General features: G+C 43.3%; 1 protein-coding gene across 1 annotated transcript; it reads right to left on the bottom strand.

Moving 5' to 3' along the window:
• Window positions 1–1,484: 1,484 nt before the first annotated feature.
• On the bottom strand, window positions 1,485–18,598 carry LOC136794203 (nmrA-like family domain-containing protein 1). The gene is made up of 4 exons (XM_067033500.1): window positions 18,506–18,598; window positions 10,811–11,096; window positions 6,455–6,645; window positions 1,485–1,634 (listed from the first exon to the last, which is right to left on the bottom strand). Exons 1-4 carry the CDS (start codon window positions 18,596–18,598, stop codon window positions 1,485–1,487), a joined length of 720 nt encoding a protein of 239 aa, XP_066889601.1.
• Window positions 18,599–23,425: the final 4,827 nt, after the last annotated feature.

Below are 23,425 nucleotides of genomic sequence, written 5' to 3'. Positions count from 1 at the left end.
GGTAAGGAGAGTGCCTTTTAGAAAGGAGTGTGGTCCTCAAATTGACAGTAATTTCCCCTCAAGAACCAAATTTGTCTGCAATAACCTCAATATCATTCACTCAACAAATACCTCTTGATGCCTTAAGAGACAAAAAGGCTGATGTTTGGCATTGCTGAGCCTCCCCTCTGAGCCAGGTCCCAGGCCACTGTGTCCTCTCACACAGTCTCTGCCACCCTGTCCTTGCTCAGCCACGGCCAGCCCCATCCGCTGCCTGCCCCAGAGTAGTATGGACTCACCCCCTCTCCCGGAAGTGGACAGCCTCTTGCCCTTTCAGTATCAGTTGGTGGTTCTCACCACTCTCCAACCCATGCACCTGTTTATTTCCCTTTTCTTGAAACGGTATGATCAATAACTTTATTCACTCATTTAGTCAATCAACATTTATTGATCGCCTATCATGTGCCAGGCACTGGGATAAAGGGGGGGGGGCAAGTCTCTCACAGCCAAGAGGAAGATAAGCAAACAAGGCAATTACTATATGGGGTAGAAAATGCTAAGCCAGAGATATACAAAGATACTATGGGAGCCCTTCCATCACCTTCTCTTTCCACTTCCCTACCTTTCCCCAGACGCTGCCTCAAGCTCCTGGCCTTTACCCACTGCAGAGCCCCTGGGCTTCACTTGTAGCTAAGTAGCACAATAGCTCCTCTTGCCCTAGCGTGACACAAAGCCAACCACAAACTGAAAAAGAGCCATGGTGGCCTTTGGAGAGTGGACCACTCCAATAAGAAAACACACAGAAGCAGAGGCGCTAAAAAGAAAGTTTGTGGAATGGATAAATGAGGGGTAGGTGAATGAAAAGATGAGTAATTGAATGATGATTTAATGAATGAATCAGAAATGAGCTTCTAACTTTGAAGCAAAACTGAATTTCAGTTTCCAATACTCGTGCAGTTCATTGAACACCATGTTCCCCAGAAAACGCTACAAAGATTTTTATTTTAAGAAATTAAAATCACTTAAAACGTCACTGAGAATGTGACAATGCATTTGAAAAAGTCCTAGGAGTTGCCTAGGGGAGTTCCAGAGACAGGCCTCAGGATCACTTATGCAGGAGAAAGCTGAGTGCCCCCCATCCCCACTGATTCATGTTGGGGAAGAAGCTCCAAGTTCCTCAGGCCAGAGCCTTCTGAGGCAATGGGCTGTTGGGGAGAGAGCTACAAAAGGTGACAGGCTGCGGGCTTCTCATTTAACCTAATAGGTGTACCATGCTTATCAGTAGCTGGAAGGTTATATGTGGGTCAAATTACTGTGTCAGATCAGCTCTGCAGTGTTCCCCACCAGGGAAACCTTTGGGGGTGTAAACCATTGTATTCTAACCTATCTGTTCTGTAAACATAGATGTTGTGCTTTAAAGAGGACCAGGATCTGGGAGGAAGGACATTGTTTGCTCAGAGGCCTGTGTGAACAGCTTAAATGCCCTTCAAGGCTAAGTAGTTCTTTCAGATGAACTGGCTGAAGCTTTTGACTTTCGGGTTCAGTCCGTGGGTGAGCTTGATATCACGATCTGGCTTCATTTGATAGAAATGACACATGTTGGCCATTTCCTTCACTACAGGAAATTCTAGCTTCTCGCAAGCTTCCAGGGTGATCTTTTAAGAACAAGTTTTAAAAAAAGAAGAAAAGAAAAAACAGGAAATGTCATTGCCCTCATTTAAAACAGTTTGAGAAGAGATTATTCACTTTCATGATGATACAGGTCCACAATTCTTCAGCCTAACTCCAAGACCCAAGAAACACGGAAGTTTTTTCATAAGCAATTTGGCAACATACTGACTTTTCTGCACTGATTTGGTGGCAAAACCTGATCTGAACTTATGGGAAGTTATTTATGGTCTTTAATTATCCCATTTAGTGGAAATAGTCATGTCTTTGTCTGCAGAGATATTGATATGTTTGATTATAGGGTCCTGCCCCAGCCCCTGATGTTGATGTTACATAATATACATAGATAGAACCTATCTAAAAGCTGAAAGATTCTGAAAGTGGAATTGTTTCTGATCCCAAGCACTTGGGATAAGGTATTATGGATCTGTAGCCCCTTCATCTGACCAGCTTTTATATACATTTTCTCCTGGGATTCCCTCAGCAGCCCTCTGAGATCTTCTACCCATCTGGCCCTGCATGCAGCATCAGAGCACCGGGCTCTCCATCCTTCCCTCCTGACCCATGTCCCTTCCATCACCACTCCCTGCCTTGATTGGAAGTGAGGATCTCAACTTCAGCCATCCCAGCCTCTGCCAGGGCCGGACACAACAAAAGCTGCCCATCACATACCCACCTTCTATCACCCTCCACAAAACCCACCCCTTGAGTCCCTTCTGACACTAAATAGATCAATAGATCAATAGTTCCGCTGCCTGAATCAATCAGCTAAGACCCATTTCTTTTTTCTTTTCTTTTTCTTTTTTGGCTGCACCACGTGGCATGCAGGATCTTAGTTCCCCAAAGGGATTGAACCCATGCCCCCTGCAGTGGAAGCGCAGAGCCTTAACCACTGGACAGCCAGGGAATTCCTGCTAAGACCATTTCTAACTATTGGATCCAGTATAATCTGTCTTTAGTCCCCAGATGTAAACTCTAATCTCGCTATTCCACCTGGCCTTAGAAAAATGTGACAGGGCTTCCCTGGTGGCGCAGTGGTTGAGAGTCCGCCTGCCGATGCGGGGGGCGCGGGTTCGTGCCCTGGTCCGGGAGGATCCCACGTGCCGCGGAGCGGCTGGGCCCGTGGGCCATGGCCACTGGGCCTGCGCGTCCGGAGCCTGTGCTCCGCGGCGGGAGAGGCCACAGCAGTGAGAGGCCCGCATGCCGCAAAAAAAAAAAAAAAAAAAAGAAAAGAAAAATGTGACAGACGCAAACTCATATAAAACAATGATCGTCATGCCATTTATAATAATGAAAAACCAAGACCAACCAGAGGAATGGTAAAATAAGTTATGGTACATCTACTCTAAAAATATTATGCAGTTACTAAAATTAATATTTTTGAAGAAGTTTAACAAAATAGAAAAAAGCTCATAATATAATGTCAAGTGAAAAAGCTGGTTGCAAAATTGTACATATCATGTTGTTTTAATTTTGCTACATATATACTGGAAAAAGACTAGAAGAAAATGTGTAAATCTTAACAGTTACTATCTCTGATAGATTAAACAATATGATTTTATATTCTTTTTTATAATTTTGTGTATTTTCTTCAATAAGCATTTGTAATTTTTGAAATCAGAAAAAAATTTTAAGTTTTAGTGAGTTTGGAAATAGAAGGCTATAAGAAAAGCATGGAAGATGACTTCTAAAATGTCTGTCTCCTTGAGTTACTCTCTCATCCTGTAACTTTGGTAATTAATATCCCTCAGTAAAATAAGGAATTCTTTTCTGCAGATTTTTGAAGGAAACAGATGTGTTCTGTTGTGTCTCACTCTCTGAGAGAACCGTGTTCCTTTTGGGGCAAGACAGGCAGTTTCAGCCAGATCAGAGTTTCTGGTGGGAGTTTGTTCTGGGGGAGAGGGGAGTAGTCACTGAAATAATTAAGCAAACAGCGTTCTTCTGATCAGACTGGGGAAAAGTCTGACTGCCAAGGCTGGGGCGCCATCTTGTGGCCACATGCATCCTCCGCCAGAATAGCATAGCCTGTAAGCATTTTACCACTCCAGACCGGTGGGCAGCGGCTTCAAGTCAAACTAGCTACTAAGAACAGCATTAGCCATTCTGTAGAACTTCCAGCCTCTAACCCTTTAAAACTTTGGGTGCCAGAGAAGTTTCTGCTGCATTGTGAAATAGCTTGATGTACCAGAATCAGTCAGAAACCAGGTATGTGACTAAGAGATGCTTGGACAGTCCTGAGCCTTCCAAAACAATGTCTACCCGGTCCTCTGAGAATGAACGCATACACACCATATGCTCACACTCTTCACCGTCCTCCCCTTCTTCTTTACAGAGTTCAGACCCCACAGACAAAAATGAATAGAAGACCCGAATTCAAAGGCACTGGGAGAAGGGTTAATCACTGAAAAGTAAATTTGCACCCGGGTATAAGAGACTTTGCAGATCCTCTCATCAAGTCCATCTTTTGAGTGGGTGGTGACTTCTTAGGAGCTCCCCAGATGTGGTTTTATGGCTGGATTAACACCTAACAATAGTTTTCCCCCCAAAAGATCTCTCAGCCTCCTCACAGTTCCAGTCCCTGAGGTGAACTGAGAATATAGATACCCCTTCAAGACTCAGGGCCCAAGAGTTGCAGAAGAAAACAAAAACCAACCCTCTATCCCTAACCCTAGGAAACATTCTAGAGCAAGGGTCAACAACCTTTTTTCTTGAAGAGCTAGATATAAATATTTTAGGCTTTCTGGCCATATGGTCTCTGTCACAACTACTCAGCTCTACCACTGTATCCTGAAACCAGCCAGAGACGTACATAAACAAAGGTATGGCTGTGTTCCAATAAATCTTAATTTACAAAAGCAGGCTGGAACCCTGTAAGGAAAAAGGGACTCTCTCTACTCTGGAGAGATGTTAGTGCTGGGTAGAGCCTTAGTAGTCACCAAACCACCCTCCCCCTCCACAGGTGGGACAACAGCAGCCAAGAGAGGCAAAGGGCCATGTTAATGCCTGCTAGCTTGAGGGAAGGTATGGGTCTTCCTTTCAGCTGCGATGGTGTCTCTGCCTGGCAGACACAAACACATACTTTCTTCTCAGAAACCCTGTTCTCTCTCCTTCCTCTTATCAACACCTGCTTGGAGAAATGGCTGGGAGTGCTCAGGATCATCCATTCCCCTCACTTCTCTGTAAAAGGTCTCTTGTAGCCATCCCAGCCTGATCAGTTATTGCAGGCTTACTAAGTGCCAGACCCAGGGCCAGGTCCCTCCCATGTGGGTCTCATTGTGTCCTCACAACAAGCCTATGGCAGGTGCAATAGGCTTTTATTTTTTATTTTTACATTTTGTTTTTCTTAATTTTTGGCCACACCGCGTGGCTTGTGGGCTCTTAGTTCCCCAACCAGGGATCGAAACAGTGCCCCCTGCAGTGGAAGTGAGGACCCCTAACCACTGGACTGCCAGGGAAGTCCCATAATAACCTTTTTTTTTTTTTTTTTTTTTTTCCCCGGTACGCGGGCTCTCACTGTTGTGGCCTCTCCCGTTGCGGAGCACAGGCTCCGGATGTGCAGGCTCAGCGGCCATGGCTCATGGGCCCAGCCGCTCCGCGGCATGTGGGATCTTCCCGGACCGGGGCACGAACCCGCGTCCCCTGCATCGGCAGGCGGACTCTCAACCACTGCGCCACCAGGGAAGCCCAACCTTTTTAACATCTGAATAAAGGGAGGCTGGAGAGGTTAAGTAAATGCCAAGATTGCCCAGATAGATAAGGGCAGAGCCAGGATTTGCTTACTTCCCCAGACTGCCTCTGGTTCATTCCTGTTGTTTCTAGAATTTAGCCAGGCCAGCTCTATCGCTCTCTCCACCCATACACAGTCTCGCCCACCCTCAAGGACCACCTCAAGGCTACTTCTTCCATGAAGCCTTCTCCTACCCTCTCTGACCACCTATAGCGCAGAGAGTGTGGGTAATACAATTAAGCACCCACAGTGTTCTGCTTTGGACTGATCACTGTGACTTCATGTGCATTACCATTGTCACCCCAACTCTGCTGTAAACGCTTTAAAGATAGCACCAGGTACATAATAGGTCCTTGAGGTATACTTATTACGTGCCAAACACTAAGCTAACCCCCTTAAATATATCCTCTCTAATTTTCAGAAACCGTCCCAAGGTAGATGCTTTCATCCCACTTTATGAATGAGGAAGCGGCAGCTCAGAGAGGCTAAGTGCCATGCCCCACGCAGACCAGCTCTGGCAGACTGGCCTGATCAGTGATGAGCCCCTGGGAGGAGAGGGTTGGTACAGCATACACGGAAACATTGTACCTCAGTCTTCAGAGTCTAAGTTCTTTCCACCCAAAAGGAATTTTACTTTAATAAACTGATTAAGCTGAAGCCAAAGCAATAAAGTCATAAGGGTGGAATTCAGATACACCAACAGATGAAGACAGATGCGTGGAACAGGAATCCTCTTCAATTTTGTCCCACAGCCTAAGCTCAACCCTGCCCAAATCTGTCAAAAGTCTCCCAGAATTTGTAAGTTAGTGGGCTGTGACCATTTGCAATCACGTTTATATCTCTTAAGAACTCACCTCTGGGGCTTCCCTGGTGGCGCAGTGGTTGAGAATCCGCCTGCCGATGCAGGAGACACGGGTTCGTGCCCTGGTCCGGGAGGATCCCACATGCCGCGGAGCGACTGAGCCCGTGAGCTATGGCCGCTGAGCCTGTGCATCCGGAGCCAGTGCTCCGCAACGGGAGAGGCCACAACAGTGAGAGGCCCGCATACCGCAAAAAAAAAAAAAAAAAAAAAGAACTCACCTCTGCATCTCGGACTTCTTTCCCCAAACCCTTGGACAAAACATCAGCATATTGCTGTACTGTTAGTGCTTCTTCACTGAGACCCACGACCTTGCCTACAAACTTCTCTGGCAAATTAAAACTGCTGCAGATGACCTCTCCAACATCAGCAACAGAGATACCATCCATTGGTACATCCCCCATGGGTAGTGCTAGTTTTAAAACGGAAAAAAAAAAAGATAAAAATAACTAATTACTTCACATTCTCGGTAGGTCCCACCTCTTAAACAAGAGGTATGGGAACACTGAGTAGCCACCATCTATGCACAGTTATAAGGTTTGCTGGAGAAAAATACCATAATGCCTGGGTGTTGATTTAAAGAAGGAAAGAGAGTGACCATTTATTAAGTATATCCTGTGTGCAAAGTATGATTGTTATCTCTAACCCGGACATCTCTGCTCAACTCCAGACTCATATGTCCAACTTCCTACTCAACACCCTTACTTGACTGTTTAATAGACATTTGAAACTCAAGGTGCTCCAAAATAAGTTCCTATACAACCTGCTCCCCCTACGGACTTCCCCATCTCTATCATTCCAGTTTCTCAAGTCAAAAATCTTGAAGTCAACCTTGAGGTGTCTCTCCCACCCCATATTCTTCCTTTTTTTTTTTTTTTTTTGAAGTCCTATTTATAGTATGTCCAGAATCTGACCACTTCTCGCCATCCTCACTGCTATCACCCTGGTCTAAGCCACCATCATCTCTGACTTGGATTATTGCAAATTTGGGCTCCTTGTTTCCACTCTTGCCCTTCCACAGTCTCTTCTCAACACAAAAGTCAGAGTGATTCTATAAAAACTAAAGCCGGCTCATGTCATGTCTGCCCAGAACCCTCCAATGGCTCTCTGTGTCTCTCAGAAGAAAAACCAATGGCTTACAGGACCAGACCTTCTATTACCTCTGGTATCACCTCCTACTACCCTCTCCCCAACCCCACAACTTGCTCTGTTCCAGCCACACTGGCTGTTCTCTCTGCCTGAAAAGTTCTTCCCCTGAATATTCACAAAGCCCATTACTTACCTCCATCAGACGTTGCTCAGATGTCACCTTCTCAAAGAAGCCCACCAATCACCTTATTTAAATTTCACACACAACTCCCTTACTGCTAGCACCCCACAAATACCTTACTCTGCCTTACTGTTTTACTGCACTTATCATATTCTAACATATTTTACTTATCTATTATGTTTATTATCTAACTCCTACACCAGAATATGAGCTTAATGAGGGCTCAGCTTTGTCCATTTTGAGCTGTTTATTACTGATTCCCCAGTAAGTGACTGGCACATAGTAGGCCCTCAAATATTTATTGAATGAATGAATGAGCAAACATATTGGCTTGTTTAATCCTCAAAACAACATTGAAATATAGGAATATCAGGTACTTGCCTGAGGTTACTCAGCCAGTAAGCAGCAGAAGAGGGTTCAAACCCTCATCCGTCACTCCAAAGCCTGTGCCCTTCCTGCAGTGTGATATATAGCCTTTCATAGATTCCCAGACTCCTGAGGTTGGAACTCAATGTGGATGTGATCTAGCCCCAGCACTCTCATTTTTTTAACTGAAGAATCTAAGTCTATTGACTCACCCAGTGCCTCCCAGTTAGAAAACAACAACTTAGGACGAGAATCAAGGTCTCTGAATTTCAGTCCAGTATAAAAGTGACTTCAGGCTTAGCAGCCAGGGACTAAATACCATAGCTTGTCTTTTGCAGCAAAATTAACTTCCTGCCTGAATTTCTTGGTAGGCAAAATGTCTGCTCATTCCTCTGCTTAAATTATAATTGTAATTTATATTTATAAAAAAGCAGTCTGAGTTTTTTGAGGCACTCAGAGTCAAGTCTATTCTAATTTTGAGGTTTGTTTTTATTTGAAGGTTGAGATTCTTGGGCTGAGTTTAAAAGCAGCTAAGGGACAGCGGTAAAGAATGTGGTTCTGGAATTCCCTGGCAGTTCAGTAGTTAGGACTCTGTGCTTCCACTGCAGGGTGGCACAGATTCCATCCCTGGTCGGGGAACTAAGATCCTGCATGCCTTGCAGCACAGCCAAAAAAATTAAAATAAAAAATAAAAAGAATATGGTTCTGGAGCCACATTGCCTGAATTCAAGTTCTGTTTCTGCCTTATTAGTGACCTTGGCAAAGTTAATCTATCTGTGCCTCAGTTTCCCCATCTGTAAAACAGACACCAAACACCCAGTAAGTGCTTAGTAAATGTTAGCTATTCCTCTCGGGGGGTGGAGGGGATGAGGCTCCGGGATACCTGAGGCTGGGTTTTACAGATGTGAAGACCCCAAATGGGACTGGGTACCACCAGAAGTTTAAGGCATCACCTCTTCACCTAGGGCCAATCTAATCCATAGATTACAATGTCCTAGTTCAGGACCTGGGAAAGGTCAGGTGAGCTGGCTTCTGAAACCTGGTAAGGGCATAGGAAGAAGGGCGTGTGAAGAGATATGTCACCTTTATACATTTATCTCATCACTTGTTGAACTGTTACCCAAGTTATTTGTGATGTGTAGCATGTGCTCCTTGTTCTAGCTCAGGTCTACTTTGCCACTAGTTATGCCCCTGATGAGTCTTAATTATGTGCCAAGGAAGAAAGACTGACTTGCTGACACTGATTCTCCCATATTCCTTCCACTCCACAGAGCCCCCCTTGAACTATGGGCAAAGAAAATGTCCCCAAAGGGCAGGGGAGTGCTGGCCAGTGGACTGGTAGCGTTGGAATTACCAGGAGTCCTTGTTAAAACTACAGTCTTCCAGGCCCCAGCCCAGACTTATGGAATCAGACTCTGCAGGCAGGGCTGGAAACCCATCCCCGGGAGTCAGGGTCCCTATAGGGATTTCTGACTCTGGGACCCAGGTCAAGAGGAGAATGTTTTCCCTGTTGCCACAGAAGGGCAGAGAGATGAGCTAGTAGGAGAAATCGTCTTGTCCAGCTTCCCCATTAGACATGAGGAAACTGAGGCTTGAGGCCACGTGGCTCACTGCTTATATGAGGGGCATCAGCACGATAAGACTGGAAGTGTAATCCTTAGTGTTTCCAGCCCAAGATTCAGCTCTCCAGTAAGTCTAGGACAATGTGGGATCCCTCTCAGCACTTCACACAGAGCTGAGCACATGGTAGGCACTCAGGTGGCATGCGTCCACTGAAGAGAGGAATGAGGGGAGGACAGCAGGTGTCTGGTTAGCTTTCACGGCAACCTTGCACTTACCCAGGGTGTAGTACTCTCCATCAGAGGCTTCACTGGCTTCCATGGGCCAAGAAAGTTTTCAAAGTAAGCTGCCACAGGGACACTGGTCATGGGAATGCCAAATGAACCTAAAATGGTTCAATCCTGCTCTTAACTTTTTGAATTGTACCATTTCTGAAAGAGTCTGATCCCATCCATTACATTTTTTAAATCTAATCTTCATACTTTTCTAGTTTATACATATGTATAATTTTCAAATAGTACTGTCTTGGGGGAAAAGTAGATCTCATAATGACAAAGAAGTTCCTTGCACCTTCATGCTGATAGCTACTCTCCAGAAATAACCATTTTCATCTCTTTCAGCTGCTTCTTTACTTCTAAATAATATGTTTATACTGCTAATTCTTGATTTTTCTCAGTTTAAGATATCGTCTACCAAATTTATACTATGACAGTTGAGTCCTCATCTTCAACTCTCTCTCTCTCTCTCTCTCTCTCTCTCTCTCACACACACACACACACACACACACACACACACACACACACACACAGAGCCCACCATGACCATCACACACATACACAAACATGATTCCCTTTTTTTCATCCTTGGAATATCACAATTTCGGACTACATCATTCATCAGTGCTGAATGCTCAGCTGAAGCTGAGCCATGTAATATTCTATGGTTACATTTACTTTTTCTACAAATGTTCATTTTCCCTGGAGTTAATCACTGCGGGCTTATTTGCTTGTTTGCTTACTTCTTTTCCTGTGTACCCTTTACTAATTCATCCCCAATCCTCTGCCAGAAGTGAACATACTCATTACATTTTTGTTCTTCCCATCTCACTCTTAGAGTAACCTTAATTTGTGGGGTGTCCTTGCTGCCACCCCTCACGTGCCATCTACAAACAAGTGGTGAAAATCAGAGACTCTAAGCCTGGCTCCGCTACACGGTCACGCTCAGATCCCCAAGGTCACATTTGGACAGATGTCACATAACACTGACTTTACAATCACCTAACAATCCACCTGTAACAAGTACCTGAAGTACGTATATTTCTTAAATGCCAGAGAGATGTTCTGAGATGAGGCTTACATTTTTGCCCAGGCTGAAGGCCTACTGCCTTCCAGGGAGGGCAGAGTAGCCAGGGAGGAGAAAAAGAAAGGGCTCAAAGGTGGTTCCCCCCGACACACTTCTTTCTCTTTGCTGAAATGGTCCCAGAAGTTGGTCACCATGAAGGCTCCTTTCAAGTAGTCCTCCACTGATGCTTTGTCATTCAGGCCACCTTTTACCACCTCGGGCCCGAGGGCCCGCAGGACCTGCGCATTTGGTTGAGTCACCTCCATGGCCAGTGCTCTCACCTCGTAGTTTTTGCTCTCCAAAATGGCCCTGGCCACAGAGCCACCCTGCAGGATTGGGGAAGGATCAGGAAGAATGTTCACTAAAAGAAGTTGGTCAGGGAGTCCCGTTACTCAGAGTAAAGCTGCTGTTGTAACTACTTTGGGAGGCATCCGCATGGCCTTGCAAGAGTGGTTTTCAAGCTAGGTTTCTCACAGCCTCCTCAGTGGTAACTTAGCAGAAGCCATGCGGGGGGGGCGGGTGGAGAATGAGGGAGGCTGGAGGCAACAGGGAGGCCAGGTGAGCAGGGCACCAGACTCCACACCCCAGACTAAGCAATTCTACTTTTATCTGGTTGTCGACTTCATTTTTAGGTTCTTCATACAATTTTACTTTCAAGACAGGTTCCTATTCTATATATTTTTTAAAAGGTTGAAAACTTGCAGAAGTTTCTTTTTATGGAGTTCAAGGCCATTCATGATATGATCACTATTTGCCCAATTTATCCACTCTACAAGTATTTACTGAATGCCCTGTGATGTATGCCAGGTACTGTTCAGGGTTACTGACATTTGGGATCCTCCATCAAGTTGATTGGATACCTGTCCTGAATTTTGTGTGTGTGTGTGCCTCAAAATCCACCTTCACCATCTCTATCCTGCCTAGTGCCCTGAGAGGCCGACCTGTATGGACTCCATCAGTGGGCCCTCTTGCCCGCAGTTTGGGTCTGTCCAGAGGAAGTCATCAGAAGGGGACCCAAGGGTCAAAGGAGTGGTGACCCCTCCACGTGTCTCTCTCTGTGTCAAAATTCCTTCTTCTTATGAGGACACCAGTCAAATTAGATTATGGCCCACTCTCATGGCCTTGCTTTAACTTAATCAACTCTTTTTTAAAAAAATAAATTTATTTATTTATTTTTGGCTGCATTCGGTCTTCATTGCTGCACGCAGGCTTTCTCTAGCTGCAGTGAGCTGGAGCTACTCTTTGTTGCGGTGCGCGGGCTTCTCATTGCACTGGCCTCTCTTGTTGCAGAGCACGGGCTCTAGGTGCGCGGGCTTCAGTAGTTGTGGTGCACGGGCTCAGTAGTTGTGGTTCAAGGGCTCTAGCGCACAGGATCAGTAGTTGTGGCACAGGGGCTTTGTTGCTCCATGGCATGTGGGATCTTCCCAAACCAGGACTCAAACCCTTGTGCCCTGCATTGGCAGGCGGATTCTTAACCACTGCGCCACCAGGGAAGTCCCTAACTGACTCGTTAAAGACGCTGTCTGTAAATACTGTCAGTTTAGAGGTACTGGAGCTTAGGGCTTCAAAATATGAATTTGGGGGGGGACACAATTCAACCCACAACATTGACTGTTGTAATTATTTCCTTGTAACTGTACTATAACCTAAATAACATTCTCCTTGAAGAGAGAAACTCTTTATCCCTGTTTGCCAACCATGTTCTGAGACTAGAGCCTGGCACATTGCAAGTTTCCAATATCTATTTATTGAATGAATGAATGAAGTAGAAAAAACGAAATCTCTGTTCTCTCCGTTCTCAGCTTTGGGGGTGGATAGTCCTGCCTGGACCTGCCAGGAGATAGAGATGGAGAAGCAAATGATATGGACCAGTATAAAAAAATAAGAGAAGTTGGACCAAAACCAGGACTGGCTCTCCTAACCACTTGCATGTTAATATTTCATTAAGACCCAAACCAGGAGAGGAATTCATCCATCTTGGCCCTGTTCCTTTAAACTAGCAGGACACACCAATAAACCTATCAGCTTGAGAAAGCAACCCCCAAAGCATCCATTTTTGTTGTACTTAACTGTCCTAGACCCTCCTTGCTTTTTCTGGATTGTGCCTTCTTGGACCGATTTCCCCTACAGGTGAGTTCATGTTGAGAATAGCATTTGAATGGCAGGCACTGGAGATACTGCTCAAGAGTTTGGTATGCAAACAAAAACACATACAGGTAAGGGTTAACACGTCCCCTGTCAAATTTAATTAGGCATCTAGTATTTTTTGTTTTAAATTTTATTTTATTTATTTTTTATACAGCAGGTTCTTATTAGTTATCCATTTTATACATATTAGTGTAATACCATATTTAGAAAGTAGTAGCACTTCCTTTTATATCTCATCTTCTTTTTCTGAATTTTTGAATTTTATTTTAATATTTTTTTGTACAGCAGGTTCTTATTAGTCATCAATTTTATACACATCAGTGTATACATGTCAATCCCAATCGCCCAATTCATCACACCACCACCACCCCTGCCCCTGCCGCTTTCCCCCTTGCTGTCCATACGTTTGTTCTCTACATCTGTGTCTCAATTTCTGCCCTGCAAACCAGTTCATCTGTACCATTTTTCTAGGTTCCACATATATGCGTTAATATACAATATTTGTTTTTCTCTTTCTGACTGACTTCACTCTATATGACAGTCTCTAGATCCATCCACATCTCAACAAATGACCCAATTTCGTTCCTTTTTATGGCTGAATAATATTCCATTGTGTCATTTTGTGTGTGTGTGTATACATATATATATGTATACACACACACACACACACACACACACATATATATATATATATATATATATATATACCACTTCTTCTTTATCCATTTGTCTCTTGATGGGCATTTAGTTGCTTCCATGACCTGGCTATTGTAAATATCACTGCAATGAACATTGGAGTGCATGTGTCTTTTTGAATTATGGTTTTCTCTGGGTATATGCCCAGTAGTGGGATTGCTGGATCATATGGTAATTCTATTTTTAGTTTTTTACGGAACCTCCATACTGTTCTCCATAGTGGCTGTATCACTTTACATTCCCACCAACAGTGCAAGAGGGTTCCCTTTTCTCCACATCCTCTCCAGAATTTGTTGTTTGTAGATTTTCTGATGATGCCCATTCTAACTGGTGTGAGGTGATACCTCATTGTAGTTTTGATTTGCATTTCTCTAATAGTGATGTTGAGCAGCTTTTCATGTGCTTCTTGGCCATCTGTATGTCTTCTTTGGAGAAATGTCTATTTAGGTCTTCTGCACATTTTTGGATTGGGTTGTTTGTTTTTTTTAACATTGAGCTGCATGAGCTGTTTATATATTTTGGAGGTTAATCCTTTGTCCATTGATTCGTTTGCAAATATTTTCTCCCATTCTGAGGGTTGCCTTTTCGTCTTCTTTTTAGTTTTCTTTGCTTTGCAAAAGTTTTAAGTTTCATTAGGTCCCATTTGTTAATTTTTGTTTTTATTTCCATTACTCTAGGAGGTGGATCAAAAAAGATCTTGCTGTGAGTTATGTCAAAGTGTGTTCTTCCTATGTTTTACTCTAAGAGTTTTATAGTGTCTGGTATTACATTTAGGTCTCTAATCCATTTTGACTTTATTTTTGTGTATGGTGTTAGGGAGTGTTCTAATTTCATTCTTTTCCATGTAGCTGTCCAGTTTTCCCAGCACCACTTATTGAAGAGACTATCTTTTCTCCATTGTATATCCTTGCCTCCTTTGTCATAGATTAGTTGACCATAGCTGCGTGGATTTATCTCTGGGCTTTCTATCCTGGTCCTTTTATCTATATCTCTGTTTTTGTGCCAGTACCATATTGTCTTGATTACTGTAGCTTTGCAGTATAGTCTGAAGTCAGGGAGTCTGATTCCTCCAGCTCCGTTTTTTTTCCCTCAAGACTGTTTTGGCTATTCGGGGTCTTTTGTGTCTCCATACAAATTTCATGATTTTTTGTTCTAGTTCTGTAAAAAATGCCACTGGTAATTTGATAGGGACTGCATTGAATCTGTAGATTGCTTTGGGTAATATCGTCATTTTCACAATATTGAGTCTTCCAATCCAAGAACATGGTATATTTCTCCATCTGTTTGTATCATCTTTAATTTCTTTCATCAGTGTCTTATAGTTTTCTGCATACAGGTATTTTGTCTCCCTAGGTAGGTTTATTCCTAGGTATTTTATTCTTTTTGTTGCAGTGGTAAATGGGAGTGTTTCCTTAATTTCTCTTTCAGATTTTTCATCATTGGTGTATAGGAATGCAAGAGATTTCTGTACATTAATTTTGTATCCTGCTACTTTACCAAATTCATTGATTAGCTCTAGTAGTTTTCTGGTGGCATCTTTAGGATTCTCTATGTATAGTATCATGTCATCTGCAAACAGTGACAGCTTTACTTCTGCTTTTCCTATTTGGATTCCTTTTATTTCTTTATTTTCTCTGATTGCTGTGGCTAGAACTTCCAAAACTATGCTGAATAATAGTGGTGAGAGTGGACATCCTTATCTTGTTCCTGATCTTAGAGGAAATGCTTTCAGTTTTTCACCATTGAGAATGATGTTTGCTGTGGGTTTGTCATATATGGCCTTTATTATGTTGAGGTAGGTTCCCTCTATGCCCATTTTCTGGAGGGTTTTTATTATAAATGGGTGTTGAATTTTGTCAAAAGCTTTTTCTGCATCTATTGAGATGATTGTATGGTTTTTATTCTTCAATTTGTTAATATGGTGTATCACATTGATTGATTTGCGTATATTGAAGAATCATTGCATCACGGGGATAAATCCAATTTGATCATGGTGTATGATCCTTTTAATGTGTAGTTGGATTCTGTTTGCTAGTATTCTGTTGAGAATTTTTGCATCTATATTCATCAGTGATATTGGTCTCTAATTTTCTTTTTCTGTAGTATCTTTGTCTGGTTTTGGTATCAGGGTGATGGTGACCTCATAGAATGAGTTTGGGAGCGTTCCTTCCTCTACAATTTTTTGGAAGAGTTCGAGAAGGATGGGTGTTAGCTCTTCTATAAATGTTTGATAGAATTCACCTGTGAAGCAATCTGGTCCTGGACTTTTGTTTGTTGGAAGATTTTAATCACAGTTTCAATTTCATTCCTTGTGATTGGTCTGTTCATATTTTCTATTTCTTCCTGGTTCAATCTTGGAAGGTTATACCTTTCTAGGAATTTGTCCATTTCTTCCAGGTTGTCCATTTTATTGGCATAGAGTTGCTTGTAGTAGTCTCTTAGGATGCTTTGTATTTCTGCGGTGTCTGTTGTAACTTCTCCTTTTTCATTTCTAATTTTATTGATTTGAGTCCTCTCCCTCTTTTTCTTGATGAGTCTGGCTAATGGTTTATCAATTTTGTTTACCTTCTCAAAGAACCAGCTTTTAGTTTTATTGATCTTTGCTACTGTTTTCTTTGTTTCTATTTCATTTATTTCTGTTCCGATTTTTATGGTTTATTTTCTTCTGCTAATTTGGGGCTTTGTTTGTTCTTCTTTCTCTAGTCCCTTTAGGTGTAAGGTTAGATTGTTTATTTGAAATTTCTCTTATTTCCTGAAGTAGGCTTGTATTGCTATAAACTTCCCTCTTAGAACTGCTTTGCTGCCTCCCATAGGTTTTGGCTCGTCGTGTTTTCATTGTCATTTGTCTCTCAGTATTTTTTTATTTCCTCTTTGATTTCCTCAGTGATTTCTTCATTATTTAGTAACGTATTGTTTAGCCTACATGTGTTTGTGGCTTTTTCCCTGTAATTCATTTCTAATCTCATAGCGTTGTGGTCAGAAAAGATGCTTGATATGATTTCAATTTTCTTAAATTTACTGAGGCTTGAATTGTGACCCAGGATGTGATCTATCCTGGAGAATGTTCCATGTGCATTTGAGAAGAAAGTGTAATCTGCTGTTTTTGGATGGAATGTCCTATAAATATCAATAAAATCTATCTGGTCTACTGTGTCATTTAAAGCTTGTCTTTCCTTATTAATTTTCTGTCTGGATGATCTTTTCATTGGTGTAAGTGAGGTGTTAAAGTCCCTCACTATTATTGTGTTACCGTCAATTTCCTCTTTTATAGATGTTAGCAGTTGCCTTATGTATTGAGGTGCTCCTAAGTTGGGTGCATATATATTTATAATTGTTATATCTTCTTCTAGGATTGATCCCTTTATCATTATGTAGTGTAATTCTTTGTCTCCTGTAATAGTCTTTATTTTAAAGTCTATTTTGTCTCATATGAGAATTGCTACTCCAGCTTTCTTCTGATTTCCATTTGCATGGAATATCTTTTTCCATCCCCTCACTTTCAGTCTGTATGTGTCCCTAGGTCTGAAGTGGGTCTCTTGTAGACAGCATATATGTGGGTCTTGTTTTTGTATCCATTCAGCAAGCCTGTGTCTTTTGGTTGGAGCATTTAATCCATTCATGTTTAAGGTAATTATCGATATGTATGTTCCTGTGGCCATTTTCTTAATTGTTTTGGGTTTGTTTTTGTAGGTCCTTTTCTTCTCTTGAGTCTCCCACTTAGAGAAGTTCCTTTAGCATTTGTTGTAGAGCTGGTTTGGTGGTGCTAAATTCTCTTAGCTTTTGCTTGTCTGTAAAGCTTTTGATTTTTCCATTGAATCTGAATGAGATCCTTGCTGGGTAGAGTCACCTTGGTTGTAGATTCCTCCCTTTCATCACTTTAAGTATATCATGGCACTCCCTTCTGGCTTGTAGAGTTTCTGCTGAGAAATCAGCTGTTAACCTTATGGGAGTTCCCTTGTATGTTATTTGTCATTTTTCCCTTGCTGCTTTCAATAATTTTTCTTTGTCTTTAATTTTTGTCAGTTTGATTACTATGTGCCTTGGCGTGTTTCTCCTTGGATTTATCCTGCCTGGGATTCTCTGCGCTTCCTCGACTTGGGTGGCTATTTCCTTTCCCATGTTAGGGACGTCTTCAACTGTAATCTCTTCAAATATTTTCTTGGGTCTTTTCTCTCTCGTCTCCTTCTGGGACCCCTATAATCTGAATGTTGTTGTGTTTAATGTTGTCCCAGAGGTCTCTTAGGCTGTCTTCGTTTCTTTTCATTCTTTTTTCTTTATTCTGTTCTTTATGACAGCAGTGAATTCCACCATTCTGTCTTCCAGGTCACTTATCTGTTCTTCTGTCTCAGTTATTCTGCTATTGATTCCTTCTAGTGTATTTTTCATTTCAGTTATTGTATTGTTCATCTCTGTTTTTCTTTAATTCTTCTAGGTCTTTGTTAAACATTTCTTGCATCTTCTCGATCTTTGCCTCCATTCTTTTTCTGAGGTCCTGGATCATCTTCACTACCATTATTCTGAATTCTTTTTCTGGAACATTGCCTATCTCCACTTCATTTAGTTGTTTTTCTGGGGTTTTATCATGTTCCTTCATCTGGTACATAGCCCTCTCCCTTTTCATCTTGTCTATCTCTCTGTGAATGTGGTTTTTGTTCCACAGGCTGCAGGATTGTAGTTCTTCTTGCTTCTGCTGTCTGCCCTCTGGTAGATGAGGCTAGCTAAGAGGCTTGAGCAAGTTTCCTGATGGGAGGGACTGGTGGTGGGTAGAGCTGGGTGTTGCTCTGGTGGGCAGAGCTCAGTAAAACTTTAATCCCCTTGTCTTCTGATGGGTCGGGCTGAATTCCCTCCCTGTTGGTTGTTTGGCCTGAGGCAACCTAGCACTGGAGCCTACCCAGCTCTTTGGTGGGGCTAATGGTGGACTCTGGGAGGGCTCACGCCGAAGAGTACTTCTCAGAATCTCTGCCGCCAGTGTCCTTGTCCTCATGGTGAGACACAGCCACCCCCCACCTCTGCAGCAGACCCTCCAACACTAGCAGGTAGGTCTGGTTCAGTCTCCTGTGGGGTCACTGCTCCTTCCCCTGGGTCCCGATGCACACACTATTTTGTGTGTGTCGTCCCTTGAGTGGAGTCTCTGTTTCCCCCAGTCCTGTCAGAGTCCTGCAATCAAATTCTGCTAGCCTTCAGTCTGATTCTCCAGGAATTCCTCCTCCTCCTGTTGCCAGACCCCGAGGTTGGTAAGCCTGACGTGGGGCTCAGAACCTTCACTCCAGTGGGTGGACTTCTGTGGTATAAGTGTTGTGCAATCTGTGCATCACCCACCCAGCAGTTATGGGATTTGATTTTATTGAGATTGCGCCCCTCCTGCCATCTCATTGTGGCTTCTCCTTTGTCTTTGGATGTGGGATACCTTTTCTGGTGAATTCCAGTGTCTTCCTGTCGATGATTGTTCAGCAATTAGTTGTGATTCCGGTGTTCTCACAAGAGCGAGTGAGAGCACATCCTTCTACTCCACCATCTTGGTTCCTCAATTAGGCATCTTGTATTTTTATCTGCTAAATCTGGTAACCCTTCCTCAAATGCCCAAACACACCCTGAGCTCCAAGGTTACTGAACTAATGACAAGAACTGGGAAGTAAAGCAATCAGTGTACTTCCTTAGCTAACTATGACTCAACTTTCTTCAACTCTGACACATCTGACCTGATTCCTTTAGCAGCCACCCCTAAAACAGAGCTCCTAACCTGCCTTGACCTGCTTCCCCCATGGTCTTCCCCATTTCAGTGAATCACAACTTTATTCTTCTAGTTGCTCAAGCCACAATGCTTAGGAGTCATTCTCTTCTCCCCTCTGCTAACCTCTGATATCTGGCCTATCAGGGAACCCTGTCAACTCTCTTTAAAACATATTAGGAATCTGACCACTCCCTGGTGTAAGCCACTATCATCTTGCCTGGTTTAGGGCAAAGGCCTCGGCCTCATAAGAGGTCTCCCTGCTTTAGCCCTTGCCCCCTACAGTCACTTCACAAAACAGAAGCTAAAATGAACCTTTTAACACCAGGTCTTACCATGTCACAACTCTGCTCAAAACCTTTCAATGGCTTCTCATCTCTTTCAGGAAAAACCAACAACTTCACTATCACCCTAATGCTGTATACAGTCAACCCTACTCGCATTACTTTTTTTTTTTTTCCTTTTAAAGTTAATGTCATACCTGGCTGTTGGTTTTTGAGATTTTACTTCTCTCTTCTCCCTGCTTTAGCCTCCCTTCATACAAAATCCCTGTCCTCACAGAGCTTCTATCCTAGTGTGGAGAGACAGATGGTAACAGAAGAAATCAAGCAGGGAGGAGAGTCAGACAGTGGCAGAGTGGAGCAGAGTTGCAATTTTTTAAATAAATTTATTTGTTTTTTTTTTTGGTTGCGTTGGGTCTTTGTTGCTGTGCACAGGCTTTCTCTAGTTGCAGCGAGCAGGGGCTACTCTTTGTTGTGGTGCGTGGGCTTCTCATTGCGGTGGCTTCTCTTGTAGTGGAGCACAAGCTCTAGGTGCATGGGTTTCAGTACCTGTGGCACACAGGCTCAGTAGTTGTGACTCGCAGGCTCTAGAGCTCAGGCTCAGTAGTTGTGGCTCATGGGCTTAGTTGCTCTGCGGCATGTGGAATCTTCCCAGACCAGGGCTCAAACTATGCATTGTCCTCTGCATTGGCAGGCGGATTCTTAACCATTGCACCACCAGGGAAGTCCCCGGAGTTGCAGTTTTAAATAAGTGTGTCTGGAAAGCACTCACGGAGAGGGCGACATCTGGCTTGGAAGACATGAGGGAGAAAGCAGCATAGGTTACTGGAGGAAGATTACTCTAGGTTGAAGGAGTAGCCAATGCAAAGACCTTAAAGTGGGAGTGTGTTTGAGGAGCACGCAGAGTGAGCAAGGCAGAACGGTAGAAGACAAGATCCGAGAAAGGTCTTGCAGGTCATTAGCTGGGCTTTGCATTTCAGTTGGAGTGAGATGGTGGGGGAGGATTTTGAGCAGAGACATTCCATGATCTGGCAGTTTCAAACAGATCATCGAGAGGCAGAAATGAGAATAGATTGAAGGAGAGTGACCTGATTGGAACAACATTTTGCATAGATAGGTCTGGCTGTTGGAGAACAGATTGTGAGGGAGGCAGAGGGGAAGTAGAGATGCCAGTTGAAAGGCCGGGGCAGCTCTCTGGTGAGAGAAGTCCCACCACACGTTCTCCTAATCCCCACCCTAATCCCCACCCACTCCACGCTTTCAGAGTCGCTGGAGTACTGGTCAGGCATGTGGATATCTCCTACATACCCATGGGCCTCTCAAACTTGCTCCTGTGCTTGTCAGGAAGTGAGTGGAGAAAAGTCTCTAGCATATAACTTATGCTGAAATGAGCAAATCAGCACATGATCAAGAACAGGAGAATGTGTCAGTTGTCCTTGTCCTGCTGAGATCATTTCTGACAAATCAAGTGAAATAACCCTGCCCCTTTACCACATCAGAAATTCAAGCAACTGATACTTTTCTCAGTTTCCTCCAAAGGGCTCTTTGTTCAGTCTATGCTTGCAGGCTCTGAAGTTAAAAACAGGAAGACATGAAAGTAAGCAAAGTCAGCACACACTTTAAAAGTAAGGAGTTTTTTACCTGTTGCTCCAAACACTGCAATTATTTTCTTATGGTCATGTTACTGAACAAAGGAAGAGCCAGTACAGTAGCAGGACTTTTCTCCCAGCAGCGACAGCAGCTGAAATGCAATTTCTGTTCAAGTCAGAGAATTATAAACCATGTCTGATTACCACACCCACCCCTAATTTTGCCTCTCCCTTATAAAACTTTTGTTCTCACCAGCTAGCTTATTCACTTTAACACTGCAATTTTCTACAGGAGGATTCATTTATTCACTTACTCATGTGTTCAGCAAATGTGTATTGAGTGCCTTTGGTATACTAGGCATTGAATTAGTAAGTAAATAAATAAAAGTACAGGAGAGAGAAATGCAGAGGCAGCATAGGTCCTGGAGTAAAGATACAAAACCCAGACAGGGGGTGTTAAGGAAGGCTTTTTAGAGGAGATGATGCTGGAGCTGGCCTGAAGACCCCATGAGTTGTTCAGTCAGGGAGAGGAGGAAGAGAGACCATCCCAGGCAAGAGGAACCACACGTAGTCAAGTTCAGAGGTAGGGCAATCATGACAAAGGGCTAAACGATGGCTGCAATAATGCTATATGAATGGTAGGAAGTAAGACTAGGAAGGATGGCAGAAGCCAGAACACAAAGGGCCGTAGGCATTGGCAAGAAGCTTGAATTTTCCTGGCAGCCACAGCAGGTTTTATGTGGTCCTCTGGCAGCAGAGTGGAGGGTGGGTTGAAAGAAGATGATGCTGGAAGCAGGGACTCTCCTAAGGAGACTAAAGAAATGATACAGGTGAGAAATGACAAAGGCTTGAACAAAGGCAATGTTTTGGGTTGAATTGTGTCCCTCCAAAATTCCTAACTCCCAGTACCTCAGGATGTGACCTTATTTGGAGAGAGAGTATATACAGTGGTAATCAAGATAAAGTGAGATCAGTAGAGTGTGCCTAATCCAATATGACTGGTGTCCTTATAAAAAGGGGAAATTTGAACACAGAGATAAGTACAGAGGGAAGATGATGTAGAGATACAAGGAGAACACATGTGAACATGAAGGTGGCCATCTACAAGCCAAGGAGAGAGGCCTGGAGCAGATCCTTCCCTCACAGCCCTCAGAAGGGATCAACCCTACCAAAATCTGGATTTCCAACCTCCGGAACTATGAGACAATACATTTCTGTAGTTTAATCACCCCACTTTATGGTACTTTGGTATAGCAGCCCTAGCAAACCAATAGAGGCAGTGACAATGGGGGTGAAGTGAAAGATATTTAGGAGGTAAATTGAGGAGGTCGTCATGATTGACTGGATGTGGAGAAAGGGAAAGTGAGAAAGGACTAAATATAATTCTGCCAACTGGAGGAATTGGCGATGGAGCAGGAGGAATGGGACTTGGGGGCAGGGGAATGAGCTCAGAACTGGAACTATTGGGTCTGAGGCTGCAGCTGGTTGAGAGATTGGGAGGTGAGGAACTGACTAAAGTAAGTGTCAATGTCTCCTTTAAGGAGACTGCCTAGAAAGGAAGTGAGAGTGAACTGTGGTTACAAGATGCAATAAAGTTTTATTTCATCAGGAAACACTTGAACACATTTGTGGATTAAAGATGGGTCTCTCCTTCCCTCATACTTTGCTTTATTTTTCTTCATAATGTTTATGACCTGACATGTTACAGGTGTGTTTATTTGCTCATGTGTTTATTTCTGCTCCCTGCCCCGCCAACAACTAGACTGTGTACTCAACAAGGGCACTGACTTTGTTTTATTCACTTGTGTATATATCCAATGCCTACAGCTATATCTGGCACATGGCAGGTGCACATTAAATATTTGTTGAATGAATGAATGAATAATTGGTGGAGTGAGGTTAATGGGAAAGATGTAGGGCACAGACTCTGCAGCACAGATGAAGAGGAGCTGAAAATAGCAGCTACCACAGGAATACCTGGGGCCCTCTGCCAAAGGATATGAAGATGGATTCGAAACAGGGGGCAGATCGTGGGTCTGCAGCCTGTCTGCCCCTTGGCTGTCCCTCCACCCTCCTACTCATATCACCTGCTCCTGCCTGATTATCCTTGCAAGAGGAAGCAATTCTCCCAACTGCCCCACTCTACTGCATAACCCATAAGGAAGCTGAGGGTAAATTCTGGAGTTGTTACAGATTGGAAGAGTTGATCATGC

The sequence above is a fragment of the Kogia breviceps genome, chromosome 5 (assembly GCF_026419965.1).
Source record: "Kogia breviceps isolate mKogBre1 chromosome 5, mKogBre1 haplotype 1, whole genome shotgun sequence".
Taxonomy (NCBI): domain Eukaryota; kingdom Metazoa; phylum Chordata; class Mammalia; order Artiodactyla; family Physeteridae; genus Kogia; species Kogia breviceps.
Note: the sequence above shows the minus strand (reverse complement) of the source record. Positions and strands in the feature narration are given on the sequence as shown.